This window comes from Loxodonta africana, chromosome 21, assembly GCF_030014295.1.
Source record: "Loxodonta africana isolate mLoxAfr1 chromosome 21, mLoxAfr1.hap2, whole genome shotgun sequence".
NCBI lineage: Eukaryota > Metazoa > Chordata > Mammalia > Proboscidea > Elephantidae > Loxodonta > Loxodonta africana.
The window spans coordinates 35,273,584-35,293,319 of NC_087362.1; the positions used below are offsets into that span (position 1 = coordinate 35,273,584).

The 19,736-nt window shown below is 40.8% G+C and overlaps 1 protein-coding gene across 3 annotated transcripts in view; it reads right to left on the reverse strand.

Moving 5' to 3' along the window:
- Nucleotides 1-19,736, reverse strand: part of CDH13 (cadherin 13) — a 1,235,721-nt gene that overhangs the window by 994,131 nt on the left and 221,854 nt on the right. For all 3 annotated transcript variants that reach the window (XM_023558128.2, XM_023558126.2, XM_064273735.1), the window contains exon 2: nucleotides 4,792-4,903. In XM_023558128.2, the coding sequence (XP_023413896.2) occupies nucleotides 4,792-4,903 (112 nt within the window). The remainder of the gene's footprint in view (nucleotides 1-4,791; nucleotides 4,904-19,736) is intronic.

Below are 19,736 nucleotides of genomic sequence, written 5' to 3' on the forward strand. Positions count from 1 at the left end.
CACCCTTTGCCATCAAGTCAATTCTGACTTATGGCACCTATACAAAACCAACAGCAAACATTATTCTCAGTGGAGAGATGTGCAAAGGATTACCTTGAGAATGGAACAAGATAGAGGTGCTCTTTATCACCACTCCTACTTGACATCATACAGGAAGCCCTAACTAGAGCAATAAGACAAGAAAAAGAAATAAAGAACATATAATTGAAAGGAAGAACTAAAACTATCTCTATTCACAGATGATATGATCTTATACATAGAGAACCCCAAAGATCCCACAAGGAAACTACTAGAACTAATGGAAAGCCTCAACAGAGTAGCAGGATATAAGATTAATATATAAAAAATCAGTTGGGTTCCTATACATCTAACAACGAGAACTCCAAAAAGGAAATCAGGAAAACAATACCATTTATAATAGCCCCCAAAAGATAAAACACTTAAGAATAAATCTAACCAGGGAAGTAAAAGACCCATACAAAGAAAACTACAAAGCACTATTGAGAGAAACCAAAAAATACCTACATAAATGGAAAAACATACCATGCTCATGGATAGGAAGACACAACATTGTGAAAATGTCAATCCTACTCAAAGCCATCTATAGATGCGATGCATTCCCAATCCAAATACCAGCAGCATTCTTTAATGAGACTGAAAAACTAATCACCAACTTTATACGGAAAGGAAAGAGAAACTGGATAAGTAAAACATTACAGAAGAAAAAGAACAAAGTAGGAGATCTCACACTACCTGATCTCTAAACTACTATACAGTCATGGTAATCAAAACAGCCTGGTACTGGAACTATAACAGCTATATAGACCAATGGGACACAATTGAGAACCCAGACATAAATCCATCTACCTATGCTCAACTGATCTTTGACAAAGGGTCAAAGTCCATTAAATGGGAAAAAGACAGTCTTTTTAACAAATGGTGCTGGCAAAACTGGATGTCCACCTGCAAAAAAAATGAAACAGGACCTGTACCTCACACCATACACAAAAACTAGCTCAAAATGGGTCAAAGACCTAAATATGAAACCTAAAACAGTAAAGACCACAGAAGAAAAAATAGAAACAATGCTAGGGGCCCTAATACATGACATAAATAGAATGCTAACCATAACTAACAATGTACAAACACCAGAAGATAAACTAGATAACTGGGAGCTCCTGAAAAGTAAACACTTATGCTCATCGAAAGACCTCACCAAAAGAGTAAAAATAGAACACATAGACTGGAAAATAAATTTTTGCTATGATATATATTACAAGGGTCTAATCTCTAAAAATTATACAATACTTCAACACATCAACAACAAAAAGACAAACAATCCAATTAAAAACTGGGCAAAGGATTTGAACAAACACTTCACCCAAAAAGACTTTCAGGTAGCTAACGGACACAAGAGGAAATGCTCGCAATGACTAGCCATTACAGAAAGGCAAATCAAAACTTCAGTGAGATACCATCTCACCCCGATATGACGGACAGTAACGAAAAAACAGAAAATAACAAGCGTTGGAGAGGTTGCGGGGAGATTGGAGCTCTTATGCACTGCTGCTGGGAGTGTAAAATGGTACAACCACTATGGAAAATGATATGGCACCTCCTTAAAAAGCTAGAAATAGAAATATCAAAGATATATGCATACAATGTTCATTGCAGCATTATTCATAATAGCAAAAAGACGGAAACAACCGAAGTGCCCATCAACAGATGAATGGATAAACAAATTATGGCATGTATAACACAATGGAATACTATGCAGCAATAAAGAACAATGATGAATCTGCAAAACACCTCACAACATGGATGAATCTGGAGGGCAATATGCTGAGTGAAATAAGTCAATCACAAAAGTAAAAATATTGTATGAGACCCCTATTATAAAAACTGACAAAAAGGCTTACACACTGAAGAAACCAATCTTGGATGGTTATGAGGGAGGGAAGGAATGAGGAAAGGAAATCACTAGCTCAGTAGTAGAGAAGAGGTAACTGGTGAAGGGAAAGACAACACACAATATAGGGGAACTTGGCACAACTTGACCAAGGCAAAGCCATAGAAGCTTCTCAGACACATACAAACACCTTGAGGGACTGCGTTAATGAGGGCTGGGGACCATGGTCTTGGGGCCATCTAGGTCAGTTTGCATAACATAGTTTATAAAGAAAACGTTCTATGTCCTACTTTGGTAAGTAGGATCTGAGGTCTGAAAAGCTTGCTTGCTGCCTTCTAAGATACATCTGTTTGTCCCATCCCATCTGGAGCAAAGGAGAATTAAGAAAACCAAAAACACAAGGAAAATATTAGTCAAACGGAGTAATGGGCCACATGGACCAGAGCTTCCACCTGACTTGAGCCCAGAAGAACTAGATGGTGCCTAGTCACCACCACTGACCGCTCTGACAGGAATCACAATGGAGGATCCTGGACAGAGAGGGAGATAAATGTAGAAAAAAATTCAAATTCGCACACAGAAAAAAAGACCATACATACTCATCTGACAGAGACTGGAGGAACCCCTGAGACTACGGCCCCCAGACACCCTGCTAAATCAGAACTGTCATTCCTGAACTCCACCTTTCAGCCAAAGACTAGACAGGCCTATAAAAAAAAGCAATAACACATGTGAGGAAAATGCTTCTTAGTTTAGTCAAGTATATGAGACCAAAAGGGCAACACCTGCCAAAGAGCAAAGATAAGAAAACAGGAAAACTGGATAAATGGACACAGAGAACCTAGGGTGGGGAGGGAAAGGGGTAGAGTGCTGACACATTGCAGAGATTGCATTCATTGTCACAAAACAATTTGTGCATAAAATTTTTGAATGAGAAACTAATTTGCACTGTAAACGTTTACATAATGCACAATATAATTTTTTAAAAAGTGATTGGCTTAACATATTCCCTACACTGATAAAGCCTCTTAACATAACAAAGAAGACTCACTCCCAAATGGGATTATAACCACAGGTATGAGGGCTCCAGTAACATGCATGATCATAAGTTTTTACTGAAAGGGGGCTGATCAGAGTTTGCTGACCCAACAGCTCACACACAAATATAAAAGTTCAAATGTCCTCAATTCCCATACCACTGATTTTTCCTGAATGGGCGATCATTGATAATCAACCCAGTTCCATTTAGCATTTACTAACTTACACAGAACCAACAACGGTAATCCACTTAATTACTTAGGGAATTAAAAAAAACTAAAACAAAACACAGACACACACAGAACTGTGATATTGGAATGTACAGTATGGTCTAGCTTAGAATTAAAAAGACCTCTTCAAAGTATGATTGTTTCCAGCTTCTCAGCGGTGAATTAAAAGCTGTTTGGTGTCGTGAAGACTACAGAAGCAATCACATTTATGGGCCTGCTTTGCATACCAACTCTATTAATTTCCATACTCAGGGTGGTTTCCTATTTCCAAGCATGGTAACATAGATGCCATTTGGGATAACAGCTTGGTGGGGGGGGGGGCGTAGTGGAAGAAAAGAGAGACGATTGAAGGAAGAAGAGGAGAAAAGAGCAGAGGAGAGGAGAGGCAGAAAAATTGTTCTCTTAAACCAAGTTCCATTTGAAATATATTGATTCTGATAAACACAATAATCAAAAAACTAATAAGGGTTCCTGACAGCCTGATCCAGCAGTCATGCTCAGGGATCAAATTAACATGAAGTCACGTATTGGAATTTGCTCTTTGTTTGAGTCCTGACAGACTCTAATTATTGCAATCATTTCATTGGTGTAATTGCATCAAGGTGTGAAGCTTCACCTTGGACAGCTCCCTTGGTGCCCGACATTGCGTCTTCATTATTGTGTTCCTTTCAACTTTAAATTGTATTCCAGCCACATAGGAAAATCCAATCAAGCAGGGTTCCCCCCACTCCCACTTTTTCTTTAAACATGCCAGCCACATAGCCCAGGCATGAAGGAACGTGGCTAGCCTGGAAGGCACACCTGAGACCATAATGACAAATGTACAATTACCTGCCTTAAAAGGACTTAGAGCATCCAACCAATGAAATCGCTATTTTCATATCACCCATCCCCAAATGTCAAAGAATGGTACTTAAGGGCCTACAATTAAATGGTTCTTTGTCTACTGTCGATTTAAAATCAATTGCCCTAAAACTGTCCTTATTAAACATTTAGCAAAATACAATGTTAACATTAAAAATAGGAAGAGATTATAGTCACAGACCGGAGAGGTATACCTTTTAAAGAAATCAGTTGGAATTGTGTAGAATTTTATTTTAATCCACATAACAGCCAATAAAGGTTTTGAATCTTTCTGAAGACCATCTTATGAGCCTGAATAAAAAGAGTTCTGAATCTCGGTGCCTGAAAATTCCCAGATGCCACAATCCTGTTCTCACCATTATTGTGATCTCATATATGAGAAACTCTAGCTAGGACACCAATCCAGGAAGGCAATGGTTTTGTTCTGAGGGGTCTGCCCAGGGGAAATGGATTTCATTTCCTGTACGCCTTGCAGTACTCACGTTGGAAGCTGATAGTTCCCTTTCCTGGGGGCGGATAGTGAATGCCTGCCAATGATGAAATACTAAAGAGAGAGATGCACTGACCACTCTATTCACCTCAAACCTGGCAAGGCCCTAATTCAAGACCTTCCACCCTGGGTCAAGCAGCAACATACGAAAAATGATCACAAAGCACTTCAGAAACAGCACATACTGAGACACATTCCTAGACATGGGAGAATGCAAATATAACAACAGGCCTAAAGTGTTGTCAAGTGGCATTGCTTACAGTTTAGAATCAACTGGTCCTCGATGAATTCAGCTGGCTGTTCGATATGAAACACTTTCTGCTGAAAGCCAGGAGTGCAATCCAAATCTTCGGCAGATGTTAGCAGCAGCACCTGAGAAAACCAAAGCCATCAATATTTTAATAGCAACTTGTGTGTTTGCCCTGCAAACTTTTACCAAATCTGTGACTCTTAGAAATGAGCTGAGGTTGTAATTTCATCTCCCAAATGAAGAGGTAAGTTGATACTTCTTCTGTGGCTGCCAACAATTCGCTTTGGCAGTGATATTTGGAAAACGTGCAAATGAGAACAGCTGCTGCAGTTTCCATTAAGTTGCAGTTAAAGAAATAACTTTGTCAAATTCTTACACCTGCTAAGATTCTCACCATGGTTTCCATGTGTGAAATTTCATTACAGAAACTGTCATTTTCATATGATGCCTGGGCTAAAATCTACTTCAATATCATACACGCAAAGGAGCACTGTCATCTATGAAGACGGGGGAAGGAAAATTAAAATATTCCATTTGAAGTTACTTCTAAAGAGATTGTAGGGCCCACTAGAACTTCACTATTCAATATGGTGGCCATATGCCACATGTAGCTACTGAGCTCCTGCCATGTAGCTGATCTGAAATTGAGATTATTTTAAGTGTAAAATACATCTTGGATTTTGAAGACTAAATACAAAAAAGAAAAAAAAAAAAAACAAAGGAAAATACCTAGTGAATAATTTTTACATTGATTACATGTTGAAATGATAATAGTTTACATATTGGGCTAGATATATTATTAAAATTAATCTCACCAATGTCTTTATACTTCTGTAAATTTGGTGACTATAAATTTGTAAATTTGTAATTGCTTAAAAAGTTTCAGTTTTGTCCTTCCAAATCCTTAGGACACTTCATCCAGGTGTCAGAAATAAAGTTACATGTGTTATAACAAAGGTATGTGGCCCTGTTCTGGGAAACGTGAAATTTTTAGTATGTGGTAAGAAATAGTCTTAAGGTTTAGTAAACAAAGAATATAAGCACCGTGAAGATAGGTGTTATCTCTTTCAATATCTGCCATGGTATATATCTTTCAATATATACCCTGGCAGAGAGAAGATGCTCCATAATAGTTAGAAAATGAGAAACAGCATTTTTTACCTTTTCTATATAGCAAGCAAGGTGCCTTGGTGGCACAATGGTTAAGAGCTTGGCTGCTAACTGTAAGTAAGGTTGGCAGTTCAAACCCACCAGCCACTCTGAAGGATAAAGACGTGGCAGTCTGCTTCTGCAAAGATTACAGCTTTGGAAATCCTATGGGGCAGTTCTACTCTGTCCTATAGGATCACCATGTGTAATGGACTGAATTATGTCCCCCCAAAAATGTGTACATCAATTTGGCTGGGCCATGATTCCCTGTATTGTGTGGTTGTCCTCTACTTTGTGATTGTAATTTTATGTTAAAGAGGATTAGGGTGGGATTGTAACACCCTTACTAAGGTCGCATCACTGATCTAATGTAAAGGGAATTTCCCTGGGGTGTGGCCTGCACCACCTTTTATCTTACAAGAGATGATAGGGAAGCAAGTGGAGAGGGGGGACCTCATACCACCAAGAAAGCAGTGCGGGAGCAGAGTGTGTCCTTTGGACCCGAGGTCCCTGTGCAGAGAAGCTCCCAGTCCAGGGAAAGAATGATGAGAAGGCCGACAGAGAGAGAAAGCCTTCCTCTGGAGCCGACGCCCCGAATTTGGACTTTTAGACTACTTTACTGTGAAGAAATAAATTTCTCTTTGTTAAAGCCACCCACCTGTGGTATTTTTGTTACAGTAGCACTAGATGACTGAGACACTATAAGTCAGAATCTACTCAAAGGCAACGAGTTTTACATAAGCTTTTACATGCATTATCTCATTTAATCTCCACAACAACCCTAAGAAGTAGGTTTTATTATAAGATGCGTTTTACAAAGGAAGGATATAAAACTCTAGAGGTTAACAAGCTTGTCCAAGATCAGACAGTTAGGAAGGATAGAGCCAGGATTTGAATCTAAGTTTACTATCTTCTTACTTAGCACGTGGTCACTGTCTGCCCATGCCCACGCCTTCCATTTCAAAGCAGGACTCAGTATCTCTTTGTTTAAGAGAATTCTCTGAAACCTGAGGAAGGTCATTTTATCTGAGATGGCACAGGGTGAAAGTGCTTGGAAATTAACATCTCCAGGAGCAGCGCTCTATCCATCACTGATGAGTTGGTATGTAAGTACCCCAAATCCCCCACCCCTCAGGTGGGACACCTCTGTCTTCTAGTTTCCATTTGGAATTTAACTCCAGTTGTCCACAACAATAGCTGGCTTGATGGCTTATCTTGCATTAGTAGCCTTTTCTTTCCTCATCCCTTCCTGATATTTTCTGAGACCGCCTCCCAAATGAACTACTTGCACTTGGATATTTGACTCAGAGTCTACTTCTGGGAAAAATCAAACATAGATACCAGAACTCACACTTCCAACTACTGCACAAAGGCTGTTGCAGAAAACTCATTATCATCCCCACCAGAGAACTCAAAGGAGTGCAGGGAAGGTTGGAAGCTGTGTTGCCAGGGCTCCACTCTAATACCAAACCAAAAACAAAGCCATTGTCGTCTAGTTGAATTCTGATTCCTAGCAGCACTATGGGAAAGAGTAGAACTGCCCCATAGGGTTTCCAAAGCTGTAAATCTTTATGGAAGCAGACTGCCACATCTTTCTCCTGTGGAGCCACTGGTGGGTTCAAACCTCCAACCTTTCAGTTAACAGTCAAGTGCTTAACCACTGTGTTACTAGGGCTCCTTCTGTAAATACCAGTCCTCTGAAATGCACTGAACCCTAAAGAATCATAGCAAGAATCAATCTCCAATTAAGAAAACATTCTGCATTCTACTTTGGAGAGTGGTATCTGGGGTCTTAAACTCTAGTAAGTGGCCATCTGAGATCCATTAATTGGTCTCAACCCACCTGGAGCAAAGGAGAATGAAGAACACCAAAGACACAAGGTAATTATGAGCCCAAGAGACAGAAAAGGCCACATAAACCAGAGACAACATCGGGCTGAGACTAGACAAACTTAGATGGTGCCCGGCTATAACTGATGACTGCCCCAACAGGGAACACAACAGAGAACCCCTGAGAGAGCAGGAGAGCAGTGGGATGCAGACCCCAGATTCTCATAAAAAGACCAGACTTAATGGTCTGTCTGAGACTAGAAGGACCCCGGTGGTCCTTCTGTTAGCCCAAGACAGGAACCATTCCCAAAGCCAACTCTCCAGACAGGGATGGGACTGGACAATGGGATAGAAAATGATACTGGTGAAGAATGAGCTTTTTGGATCAAGTAGACACATGAGACTATGTTGGCATCTCTCGTCTGGAGGGGAGATGAGAGGGCAGAGGGGGTCAGAAGCTGGCCGAATGGACACGAAAAGAGACGTGAAGGGAAGGAGTGTGCTGTCTCATTAGGGAAAGAGCAATTAGGAGTATACAACAAAGTGTATATAATTTTTTGTGTGAGAGACTGACTTGATTTGTAAACTTTCACTTAAAGCACAAATTAAAAAAAAAAAAAAAGAAAGAATAAATCTCCAGAGGTTCATGGTATGGCTGCTATGAGAAACACAGAGAAACTGAAATAGTGGAGTCATCATTCTGGTCAACATCATCTTTCTCAAATCAAAGGGGGAAGAACATTCTAGTCTAACATCTGTGCAGTTCTGCTTGTAAAATTTTCCCTTGTGTCAAAAGCAGGCCCTGATTGGATCACTTCAGAAGAAATCGTAATGCTGATATCCCATGCGACACATCTACAGAATGCAGATATAGGACTCGGAATGACCTGCTGGCAATTTTGCAAGCAGAAAATCTATAACTGGCCAACGCTAATTCAGTTAAACATCAAATGTTCAAAGGTCTCCTCCAGGCACCCGGTGTCTACAGTTATACCTTAACCTTCTAATTTGCTAATTCAGCCCTCAAATTCCAGGCCAACAGACCTTCCATCCCATAGGTAAAAACAGAGATGACATTTCTCCAGGGATCCGGAGCATAAGAATCCACGACAGAGAGGGAGCACAGTTAGCCATGAGGAGTTACCATCACTACGGGTGAGTTGAGTTCCTGCCATTGGTACTAGTCTCTTGGTAGCTCAGTCTTGTCCCGATTCCTTGGAAGGGTCTACTCAGGATTCCTCTGGAGTCATAAAGGAAAAATAAACCTTTTCCAACTCCAGACTGTCGGGGATGGCAGGAGTGGTAGGAGGGCAGTCAGAGACTCAGCTTTGTCTTTGCAAATTCTTGGGTCATTTCATCCACCAGTCAAAATTCAGGTTAAGTGCTTTAAAACATAAGAGTATGATTTACCCTCCTGAGCGGGTGTCACTGACTGAGGTAAGAACTAGTCAAATCACTCATTCATTCATTTGCTCACTCATCCATACATTCATTTATTCACAAATACTTATTAAAATCCTAGGATTCAGTTATCACTTTGCTAAGCATTTCCCCAAAGCTTATAGAGAAACAGTATAATGTAATAGTTGAAAGGATACATTCTAGAATCATTTTACTTGGGTCAAATCTTGGCTCTGCCATTTACTGGCTGTGCGACTGATCATTTTTCCTGTCCACTCTGCCTCAGTTCTCTCATCTAGAAAAATGTGGGAAACAAGAAATACATTGCGTAGATTCAATGGAATAATGCATATAAAGCAATGAGAATGGTGCCACACAGGATAAGTGGCCAATAAGCCTTAGCTAAAATTATTGTCCAAAGAAGGACAGAGGCATTTATATATCATCACTTAATTAACAGACTAACCAAAATTAAATTCTTCCTTGATGGAAAACACAGGTTTCTTTGTTGTTAGCGGCCATCAAGTCAGCCTCCTATTCATGGCAACCCCACGCACAACAGAATGAACTGCCGCCTGGTCCTGTACCATTCCTGCGACTGGGTGCAGATGAGACCATTATAATCCTAGGGTTTTCACTGGCTGATTTTTGGAAGTAGATCACAAGGCCTTTCTTCTTAGTCTGGAGTCTCTGCTGAAACCTGTTCAGCATCATAGCAACACACAGACATCCACTGATGGATGGTGGCTGTGTATAAGGTACATTGGCTAGAATTTGAGCCTGGCTCTGTCACACAGAAGGTGAGAATTCTACCACTGAACCACCAATGCCCCTACAGTTACCTTTGGGAGCATATAAAAGTCAGCATGCAGGATAGTCTTATCTCATACGGGGGCATCAGGGAAAGCAAACCCACAGATGGAACCTTTCCAGTTCGATCACAAAAACGAGTAAAAATTATGTCATTAAGTGGAGAAGAATATAGACTCATCTCTTTAACAAAGGCTCTTTGCTTCCACATGAATTCTTTTTTGCATCTCTGGGTTTCCTTTAACATATCTCCAAAATTACAAAACCACATGTTATATATATATAAAGACTAATTCATAGAGTCTAGAAAAGCAAACAAACAAAACTGGCGTATGTTTCCCTGTGTTAAAATTTAGAAAAAATATAAATGTCTTCATTGTCCGTCATGGTGGAGTGTTCTAGTTTCTGCTATTGTCCCTTGACTTTCTGGCAAAATTCAAAACAATACCTGTGAATCATCTTGTCACTCATACCCACTCATCAATGTCAATTGCACTAGGATTGGTGGTGGGATATGAAGGAATGTCCCTCATTGTCATAAGCACTGGTACTTGGATGTTACTCCGAAACTAGGTGAGCGCCTTCTTCAATATCATGAGAAGGTGTCACTGTTACTGGGCAACTTTCCCTCCAACCCTCTATAACATTTCCAGAATATACAGTGTGAGCGATATCCCAAATTTGTCTTAATACCTTAACAATAATGGTCCACCTATATGGTGCTTTTGTTTATTTACGCATTAGCTTGCACCCCATAAACAATAGGTAACTAATACATCTTTGAAAGATCAGAATGAACACATGTTGTTTCTGTTATTTGAAAATTACCATCACCAGCTTATGAAGACAGATTCATGTTTCAGACAGACCAGCAATCACACATCTGAGCCACAGTGGCTCAGTATGAATCCTGGTTCCACCATTGGCCAGCTGGGTAACCTCAGGTAAGCAACCCTCTACGTCTCAGTTTTCTCAGATATAAAATGGGAATAATAATGGTATTTTACAAGTTATTATGAGGACTAAGGAAACCCTGGTGGCATAGTGGTTAAGTGCTAGGGCTACAAACCAATGGGTCGGCAGTCCAAATCTGCCAGGTGCTCCTTGGAAACTGTATGGGGCAGTTCTACTCTGTCCTATAGGGTCGCTATGAGTTGGAATCCACTTGACAGCACTAGGTTTGGTTTTGGTTTTTTTTTTTATGAGGACTAAATTAGTTAATTATTGTAAAGAGACTCAAGTAATACCTGACACATAGTAATTGCTCAATAAATGTTTGCTAGTCCTATTATTATTATTTTATGCATTATGTTTAAACTAATATACATGATTCACTGATACCCCTAGAGTAGACATTGACAAATTATCATCAAAACAGTACTTTTGTTGTTGCTATAAAACTGCTATAAAAATGCTCAGAAATATTCAAAGGGTAATGGGGGATGGGGAGGAACTGAATTAGAGAGTACAGGATCAGGAGGCAACTGGCATCTTGGGATCAACTGCAGAATCAGGACCTCAGTGCCCGAGGTGGGGTGAATTGTATTACTTTTGCAGGACACCAAGCATCCCTTTGAAGTGGCAGCCCAGAGTCTTGTTCTCCATGCCAGATCCACTGCCCTAACCTCAGGTATGAATAGCAAATTCTGACATCATCCTTCTTTATACATGGTTCTCTTTTTAGCTTGCATTTCTTTGCTGCTATGCAGAACACTACACTTCAGGTTTATGTTTCTCCTCACAGGGAGAATATACCCAACTTGGAGTTTGTTTCCAGAGAAAGGTTTTTTTCCTCTCCAGACCACAGGCTGCCAGTGTGGCCAGCAGATATGGTTAGTTTAGCCAGAGAAGTCTTTTGTAAAAGTTGAATTATTGCATTGTACAGAGTTCACCTTTCCGAGTTGTCCTTGTCTCTGCCATTGCCTATGGAACCACCTCTGCTCACTAGACTCAGTTATGCACTTGCCTTGCCCTCTGAACATTTGAGTTTGCAATCTCTGCCTTAGATTGTGGCAATAGGGTCTTTGAGCTAAGAATCCTCCATGCTATGAGTCTCTGGCTATTTGTCACGTTGACACCCATGCCCTTGTGCTTCTTTCTCAGCAGTTACTTTGATGACATGACTAAGTGTTGGTCAACAGAATTGGGGTGAGAGGATATTTACCACTTCCAAGTCTGGCCCCAGAAATCTCCTGAACTGTCTTCCATACCTATCTATATAATTAAAAAACAAAGGACTCCCAAGAAGGCAGAGTCATCCAAAATAGAAAGAGCCCAGAACTCAGTCACTGATGACTCTGAGGACAGGTACCCTGGAGGTCTACCCTACAAGGAGCATCTGCAAGCCTCTGTGTTAAGTCACTGAGATCTGGGGCTCTTTGTTTCAGCAGCTAGTTGAGCTGCTGGTGCATCTAGGGGCAGAGGAGCTTCTAACAACTAATGTTATAGCCATGTCCCTGAAGCCAGAGAGAGATATCAGAACTGAGAAAGAGCTTAACGCAACTGTCTTAGAAGCAAAGATAAATAAAAGGGAGAAACTTTCTGCCACAAATAATTATCTTAACAGGCTGTGAACAACTTCAGATCTCATCCTCTCTTAAGCCAGCTCCACATGGCATTTTCCAAACCCACTTGCTCGTGTCTCCAGGATCCTCGTTGTTTGCCTTCACTAACTCCTGCTTTTTTGCTATTAGTGTGGATGGACAGTCACTTTATCCTCACCACAAAACACCTCTGGTTTAGTTTTGTCAGTCTACTGGAATCAGCTTGGAGGTTCTTACTTATATTGGCGAGGAAGAAAGGCTACTATCTCTGACTTGCAGGATATAAAAATGTTATAGCAGCGCAGTTTGATTGACTCTTTATCCTGCCAGGGACAAAAATCGAGGGTCCTCAAAGGGTTTATAAATGTGCACTGTCTACTGGGAAGGCACAGTGAAAAAAAAAAACTTCAAAGACACACATAAGCACACACACATATATATACCTGATGTCCCTGCTGTGAGTGTAAGCTCTTGTCATCCACACTCCCCCTGAGTCTAACCTCCTTAAATATTCCTGGTGTTCAAAGGCCCCAGGAACATGAAACACCTGCCACTCCGCTGGCCATTAAAGGAGCAGATGCTTGGAAATTATTTTATGATTCCTGAGAAGGTATAGGGAAGAAAGCTTCTAGTTTGGCGAGTCCCGTTGTTGCTTCCATATACCATTTGAAACCAACAACCAAGTCCTTATTTCTAATTTAATTATATACAACATAAACCAAAAAAACCAAACCCATTGCTGTCAAGTCGATTCCGATTCATAGTGACCCTATGGGACAGAGTAGAACTGCCCCGCAGGGTTTGCAAGGCTATAAATCTTTACGGAAGCAGACTGCCACATCTTCCTCCTATGGAGCTGCTGGTGGGTTCAAACTGCCAACCTTTAGATTAGCAGCTGAGCACTTAACTACTGCACCATCAGGGCTCCTAATATACAACATAAACCGGTTGCCATCGAGTTGATTCTGACTCATTGAGATCCTGTAGAACAGAGTAGAACTGCCCCACAGGGTTCCCAAGGAGCGGCTCATGGATTTGAACTGCTAACTTTTTGGCTAGCAGCTGAGCTCTTAACCATTGTGCCACCAGGGCTCCAATATATAGCATATTTTCTTCAAATTATGAAAAAGAAGTGTCATATACTGGAAAAGGTTGGGACAAGAAACCAAAATTAATCTGGGCTCAAATTCTGTTTTTTTTTTTTTTTTTTTCCGTTCCTCTGACTTTTGGCAAATTACATTACCTAGAACAGGTTCTATGTTCCCTTAGGTAGAATGAGCTTAAGACCTCCTACAGCAAACAGTTGCTGGGAGGCTTTAATGAGATTATGTAAACAGTAGGACTATCTGCTAGGTAAAGTAATGGCCTCTAAAGATGTCCACATCCCCAGAACCTATGAATAAGTTAAGTTACATGGCAAAAGAGGAAATAAGGCTGCTCATCAGCTGAATTTAATATGATCATCCTGGACTACAAGGGTGGGTCCAATGTAATCACAAGGGTCCTTAAAAGTGGAAAAGGGAGGCAGAGGTCAGAGAAAGAGATGTGATGACAGAAACAAATTCAGGGTTATCCCATGTGAGAAGGATCCACCCACTGGCTTTGAAAATGTAAGGTGGCCCCAAGGTGTGGAATGTGGGTGGTCTCTAGAAACTGGCAAAGGAAAGGAAATGGATTCTCCCTGGAGCCTCTAGAGGAGCACAGCCCTACCCACACATTTATTTTAGCCCAGTGAGACCTGTGTCAGACTTCTGACCTCCAGCACTGTAAGATGATAAATTTGTTGTTTTAAGCCACTGAGTTTGCAGCCATTTGTTACAGCAGCATTAGGAAACTCATGCAGGCTACCATGGAGCTGGCCCCATAGTAGATACCCAGAAAGTGTTGGCTCCATTTACCGGGTTTTTCAGAATGCAAGCTAGCATATAAATTTGAATAAATCAATGAAGAGGGGGAAACAGAGGTGGGAAAAAAGAGAGAGGGGTAGGAGAAGACAGAGAGAGGAAGGAGGAAGGAAAAGAAGGAGGCGGGGGGATGAGATTTTGGAATCCTTTGGCCAGCCTGTCAGAGAGTCACGATGTACAAATCACCATCCTAAGTGCTCCTTTCCTTAGCATATAGTCTTTTTTTGTTTTGTCTTAGCAGTTGTTCCTTTCAAGTTATTGGTTTTTAAATCTGCTGTTAGGACAGGCAGGTCAGGTTCATTTTTTCATTACTTTCATTAGTCAGCTTTTAAAATTTCTATTATATGCCATGCCTGGACTACGTGCTAGACACGAAGAAATGGACAAATCCCTTGATACAGATAAACACTTGACTATTAGCTGAAAGGCTGGAATTTCCAACCCACACACGGGCACCTCAAAAGACAGGCCTGGCAATCTGCTTCTGAAAGGTCACAGCCTTGAAAACCCTATGGAGCAGTTCTACTCAGTCACATGGGGTCGCCATGGATTGGAATCGACTTGACGGCAACTAACAACAATAATCCCACCACACAACAACAACAGCATAAGGAAAGTCAGACACATAAGCAAATATTATGATATAAATCTGTTGCCATCGAGTCAATTCCAACTCATAGCCACCTTACAGGACACAGTAGAACTGCCCCATAGGGTTTCTAAGGAGCTGCTGGTAGATTTGAATCGCCGAGCTTTTGGTTAGCAATGACTTAACCACTGCACCACCAAGGCCCCATATAATATAGTATAATATAATGTAAAATACAAAAGCTATCTATTTTTGAGAATTAATTAGAAAGTAGTTAAGAGCTCAGATTCTCCAGCTAGACTGCCTGGGTTCACATCCCACCTTTGCCATTTATTTGGTATATGACCTTGGGCAAGTTTCTTAACTTCTCTGAGCCTTGGTTTCCTCATTTATACAATAAAGCCAATAATATTATCTACCACCCTTGGCTGTGGGATTTAAAGAGTGAACGTAAACCAAAGTGTTTATAACAGGAACTGGCACATAGTAGGTACAATAATTTACCTAGCAGTATTATTATTTATTAATATAAAGGGATATGTATAAAGCATTACAGAAGTACAAAAGAAGGAACACCATACTCTTTTTTTGATGAGAAGAAGAACTGGGGCCATGCCACAGAGAGGGCCATATTTGAAAGATGACTAAATTTTTTAAGTGGTAAAGTATAAGAAAGAACGCTCCAGGTAGGAGTTTAGTAACTGCAAACCCCCAGGCATGCCAATTCAAGAAACAGAAAAATGTGGCAGGGATCAACAAGCTCTGGGTTGTTCTGAAGATTGTTTGAAGGTCATGTGTTGCCGCTAAAAGAGGATTGAGCTAACCAGGCATGTCCTTGTTGAGTCTGGCTAAAAACAGAAGCCCAAAACGGTCCACTCAGTGAAACTGCACTTTCTGTCTAAATGGAATAAACTCTTTACTCTTAAGATTCCTAGATTAATCAACTAGGCTCTAGTGTACAATTTAAAAGGAAAAATGCTATTGTGTAAGAATTCCAATTAATATACTTTGGAAGACTTGCCTCACTGTCCTTAGTAGAAGCTAGAGTCTGTGCCTGCTCCAGAGTTAGTGGAATTAATGTCTATTTATAAAATTCTGGTAACAAAATTAGTGGCATCAATCACTAGATAAGTCCTGTTTCTTTATGCCAAGCAAAGTCTGAGACACTCTGAGGTAAGCCTTAGTAATACCAGGAAGTTTAATTGGTCAAATATTATTTACTATATACCATACAAGGGCATTGGGGGTCCAGTGGTAAAATTCTTGCACTCCATGTAGGAGATTCGGGTTTTGTTCTCGGCGAGTGCACCTCATGTGTAGCCACCGCCCATCTATCAGGGGAGGTTTTCATGTTGCTATGATGCTGAACAGGCTTCAGCAGAGCTTCCAGACTAAGGTGGCCTAGGAAGAAAGACCTGGTGATCTACTTCCAAAAATCGGCCAGTGAAAACTCCATGGATCACAACAGTCCAATTCACAACTGATTATGGGGGCAGCACAGCACCAGGCAGCATTTTGTTCATTTACGTATGGGGTTGCCATGGGTCGGGGTCCAACTCAATGGCAGCTAACAACAGTAACGACAATGTGCTAAGCATTGAAGATTTGCCTGATTACACATAAAACCTTCAATCCATGGAGACAACAGCTAGATGACCTACAAAATGAATAGGTGTGGGGTTTGAGAAATCAGCCTCTGGTGCCTGTATCACATCCCCCCACCTAGCCTCAGGTCTCAGCCACAGTGGCAGTGGACAGTTCCCTGTGAGTTCAGACTTGCCCCTCAAGTGCTTCCTAACATCCGCCTATCTCTGTTTCTGCTCATTCTTCTACACTGCCTACTTGTTGGATGTGAAGGCAAGTGGAGTTGGGAAATGTCCATGAGTTAAGTCTCCCAGGGACAGCCCTATGTCCATGAGAGACATGGCTGGCTAAATGCCCAGCCCACTTTCTTCCTGGTGGACAGCTCTGAGCAACATCCATACATCTCTTAGCTATCCTGATGGATTGAGCCCTGCATGTCAGCAGCAGTGACCACAGTCACCCTTGTTCTTTGGCTCCCCATTCTCCCCTGCTTCTCTCTCTTGACCCTCACTCCTACTTCCAAATAAAACTATATGAACACAGCTCCATCTCTGATTTCAGGGACACCCAAAATTAGGCATGCCCTATGAATTCATTTTGTATGGTTGCTGTAACATATTTCTGCCCACCTAATCCTAACATCCACAATCAACGCCCACGGAGGCAGCCTTCGAGAAATCAAACAATGTATTGCATTGGGCTAACCTACTGAAAAAAGATCTCTTTAGAGTGTTGAAAAGCAAAAACGTCACCTTAAGAACTAAAGTGCACCTGACCTAAGCCATGGTATTTTCAATCACCTCACATGCATGAGAAAGCTGGACAATGAATAAGGAAGACCGAGAAGAATTGATGCATTTGAGTTATAGTATCGGCAAAGAATTTTGAATATACCATGGACTGCCAGAAGAACAAACAAATCTGTCTTGGAAGAAGTACAGCTGGCATGCTCCTTGGAAGCAAGGATGGCGAGACTTCGTCTCACGTACTTTGGACATGTTGTCATGAGGGACCAGTCACTGGAGAAGGACATCATGCTTAGTGAAGTAGAGGGTCGGCAAAAATTGGAAGACCCTCAACAAGATGGATTGACACAGTGGCTGCAACAACGGGCTCAAACACAGCAGTGATTGAGAGGATGGCACAGGACCTGGCAATGTTTCATTCTGTTGTATGTAGGGTCACTATGAGGAACCAATTCAATGGCACCTAACAACAACAACAGTCCTTACACAACATATACATATATATATATATATATATATATATATATATATATATACACACACACACAATCCTGTAGTTCTGGGCATCAGAAGTCTAAAATGGGTCCAGAGGACTACATTCCTTCAGAAGGTCCTAGAGGAGAATCTTTTTTCTTTTCCTTTTTTGCTTTCGGAGCCCACCTACATACTTCAGCTCATGGCCTCCTTCCTCCATTTTCAAAACCAGCAGGATAACATCTTACCTCTGTCACTCTGTTCCTCAGTTTCCTTCCTCACACTGCCTTCTGTCTCTAAGTCTTCTGTCTCTAACAGCAGTGTGATTACATGGTCCCACTAGATAAGCCAGGATCATCTCCCATCTCAAGATCCTTGACTTACAATACTTTTTCACAAATAATGCTCACGTTATACATTTCTTGCCAACCACACAAAGCTGCCCCCATGTGTTATTTTCACAACTGCACTATGCCAATCTTTTTTTTTTTTTACATTTTGCTGACTTACATTGACACCCAGAAGATATAATTAAGCTATGAAATAAGCAGACCTAAAGTAACCTAAGGGTTTCACTAAGATGATCTGATAAGGTTTTCCCATTCAACTGTTGGGCTGATATGCTGTAATTATCAACTGAAATTAATACAAACAGTTGCACAGTTTCGATGTTTATTTTCTGATTAATGGGGGACTACCAAACTCAATCCATGACTTCTTGACCGTGGCTTATACCTTTATTATACAAATACGATCAGAAGTAACATTTCCAGACTATTTTTATATACACATGCAGGAGATCAAAGAAAATGAACGGAGTGATTTACCCGTAATATGGGAGACAGGTGGTGAATGAGGCCGAAATTCGCCTCTGGAAATGTAACGAGATGTGCATGGTATATGCATGGGTGTGCAACGCCAGACCTGTTTCACTGAATTGCATCATTTCCGTGCATCATATTTGTGTGTGCATTATTTACTTGGGGGAATTTTTTGTGAAAAGTATGGTGATCACATCTGCAAGTCCTTTTGGTCATGTAAAATAATATTTACAGGTCAGGATGTGTTTATTTTGGGGGGATCATTATTCAGCCTACCCCACCCCAAAAATAGGTTATATCAGGGAAAGGAGACGTTCTGTAAATACAATTTTATCCCAAAATGGCCAAGAGGAATTCTCTCCATGATTACCCATATTCCTGACAGTATTAACCCATGAAATCAGGAAAATCTAAACCAAGACTACACCAACGATCGATAGTTACAGGTGCACTTGCAGCGTTGTGTCAATTGTACAACTAGACTGTGACCTTTTCTTGTTTAGAAATAATTATCAGATCCTGCCTGGCCTTGCTGTGAAGTGGAACATTTTCTTCTAACTGTGCAACTCGCAACACTTTCTTCTCTGCCAGACATTAGACAAGATGTCAGATTGGTCATCACGTGGGATGGTTTTATTAATTATCTTTCAGAGGCAAAGTCCGTTTTGTAATTTACTTTTTCACACCAGGAAACTTCTTCTATTGAACTAAATGTCTATCTTGTTAAATTGTTTTTTCCTGCTAAAGGTCCTCACTCTGAAAAGTTCCAGGAGAAAAGAAACAAACCAAGCAAAAATTGATGTTGAAGGCAAGGAAATGATTGTGTTAAGTAGAACACCACACATCTTTCCCTGGGACAGAGTATAAGAATAATACTCATCTTTCTTTGAGATCTAACTGCCTAACGTACAGTGAAAACAGAAATTTCTCCTAATGCTTGTTTGTCTGAATCAGAAGGAATTTCCATGACTACTCTTTACCAATTAGCCATATCCTGAAGGACTCATTCATTGATGGAAGTTAAATCTACTGAGTGATTACTCTACGTGTCAGTGCCAAGATACACAAAAAGACAAGGTCCTTACTTTCAAGGAACACAGAGCA